General features: G+C 49.5%; 1 protein-coding gene across 1 annotated transcript; it reads left to right on the forward strand.

Annotated features, from left to right (window-relative positions):
• Positions 1-219: 219 nt before the first annotated feature.
• Positions 220-750, forward strand: LACBIDRAFT_305122 (uncharacterized protein; the record flags this gene model as incomplete). Its single annotated transcript, XM_001874442.1, has 1 exon — positions 220-750. The coding sequence occupies one exon, from the start codon at positions 220-222 to the stop codon at positions 748-750; it is 531 nt and encodes a 176-aa protein (XP_001874477.1).
• Positions 751-2,598: the final 1,848 nt, after the last annotated feature.

The raw sequence follows: 2,598 nt of genomic DNA on the forward strand, positions 1-2,598 counted from the left end.
GTAAACAAGCACGGCAACACGTTGCCACGTCGCTGATAGCGACGTGGCAACCAGACGACGAACGACGATTTCGTCGTTCATCGTCCTAGGTGAGCACCCCCCCCCAAACTCATCCCAACCCAGCTCACTAACACCACGCCCACAACGAGGGACGGACAGCATGTCAGCGCCCCACCACGTCAACGGAGGGCCACGCCAACAGACGACGCACACACCACCATGTCAACGGACCGCCACCACATCAACAGACAACACCCACATCAACGGATGACGATGACGACGACGTCAGTGGACAACGAGCACATAAGCGGACGACGACGACGACGACGTCAGCAGACAACGCCCACATCAACGGACGACGACGACGACGTCAGCGGACGACGCCCACGTCAACGGACGATGGTGAGCACGTCAATGAAGACACGAAACACTCCATCCACCCTCCCTCTCTTCCCTCCCTCCCTCCTTCTTCCCTCCCTCCATCCTTATTCCCTCCCTCTGTCCCTCTTCCCTCCCTCCATGCCCCCTCTCTCTCCATTCCTCCCCCTCTTTCCCTCCCTCCCCCCTCTCTCCCTCACTCCCTCCCCTCCATCACTCCCTCCCCTCTCCATCACTCCCCACCACCTCTCCCCATCACTCCCTCTCCCATCACCCCTCTCCCCTTCACCCCTCTCTCCTTCACCCCTCTCCCCCTTCCCTCCATCCCTCCCCCCTCCCTTTAACACTCTATGTAGTAGGATAATTTTGTAGTAGAATAATCTCATGTAGTTCTAGTGAATACACCTGAATTATCCATGTTCAAATTTGAATATCATAAGCAATTCCTAAGTTTAAGTTATCAGCATAGAATAGAATAATAGATTGACTGACTGCATTACACAAGTAATTCACGAGGTCTTGATAAGTGCAGATTAAGTCATATGACATCTAGCTAAAGTGGAATTGTAGGGGGAACTGAGAAGTATAGATTCGTACTGAAATTTCTGTTTATTCCAGTTGGATTCCTGTCAATTCCGGCCGGAATCCATGGAATTCCTGGATTCCGGCCGGAATCTGGTAGGAATCAGTGGAGGAATGGAAAGTATTGTGTTTCGTGGCAGATCAGTGTTGAGGAGTTGCTGCTCGCACATTACGTGGCGGACTCTTCTTCAATCATGGTAACCTTCTGGCTCCTGATTGCAGCTTGCATGTTTTGCGGCAGATCAGTGTTGAGGAGTTGCTGCTCGCACATTACGCAGCAGACTCTTCTTCAATCATGGTAACCTTACAGATTGCTGTGTGTGTGTTGCATGGCCTGTGTCCACTCTGGGGGGCAAGATTTATGACAACATTTTTTTTTCTCCCCCTTTCCTTCAACCTCTTATCATTCCTACCCAACTGGCACCACCTCTACCTACTCTGACACCAACTTAAAATCACGGCTTGTAATTTTCCACTGCATGATCTCTTCGCCTCTATCCTCCCTGGCTTGATTCTTGAGATTCGCACACTGGAAAAGTGGGGGGCTGTATGGGAGTATAGGTGGAAGATGGGAGGAGAGGTGCAAGCCTCTATCCCATTACACACTCCCCACATCCAGACCACACACCACAATGGAAGCAAGCTACATCATCTTGATGGGTAGAGGGAGTTGAGTTGGGATCAACGATCTGAGTGGAGAGTAGGGAATGTCATGGGCTACCCTGGGGTTTTCCAGGGCAACCCGTGCCCATACCCGTCAAAACCCGTACCCATACACATGGGTACGGGTTTTTGTAGCTTCGGGTCAAGGGTTGGGAATAACCTGCAGGTATCAAAACCCGTATGGGATTAAACATTGAATGAGGTCTAACATCAAGAAAAAGCTAGTTAGATAGCATCCCAGTCATCACTCAAGATCTCCTCCTCATCCGAGCCCACTTCAGGTAACACAGTGGCTGCCTTCACATCCTTGTCCTTCACATACCCCATCTTGCTCCAGACTCCGAGACATAACAAGGCCCATGTTGATTGAACAGAAAGTCGGTTGCGTAGTGTGAGAGGAGAAGTCGGCCCTGGCTGAATGTACGTTCAACGTCCACTGATGTTGCTAGCAGTAGTTTATGGTCAAAATATATCCAGTAATGAGATAATACAACTTACCTGGGATCGATAAGTAATCTAACGCCATCTGATGAAGACGAGGATAGGCGCCTCTGTTCTTCCACCACCAGGCTAGGGCATCGGTGACGTGCTTGGGGTCAGTGCTCAGAAACTTATCCAATTCACCATGCAACTCTGCTGGTTTGGGTGCTTGGAGGGAAGGTAGGTTATCGAAGATGTTTTTAGACTTGGACGATGCAACCTATAGTAAATGGTAGACTTTATAAGGATGACAATGTCAAAACACGTACCTTCAATTTAGGAAGTCGAGTCTCTGCCAAGGTGGCCTCTATGGATCCATATGATAGGTCGAATTCCGTATGTACAATTTCCTCTGCTCTGTCGATCCACTCGTCCTGCCATCCTGCATTTTTGAAGTATTGAAGCTTGTGACGAGGGTGTAATACTAGCCATGGGTAAGAAGGAGAAAACAAGAGAGTAATAAGATATGTACCCATCGTGATCCTAAACACCTCA

The sequence above is a fragment of the Laccaria bicolor genome, genomic scaffold (assembly GCF_000143565.1).
Source record: "Laccaria bicolor S238N-H82 LACBIscaffold_2 genomic scaffold, whole genome shotgun sequence".
Classification (NCBI taxonomy): Eukaryota; Fungi; Basidiomycota; class Agaricomycetes; order Agaricales; family Hydnangiaceae; genus Laccaria; species Laccaria bicolor.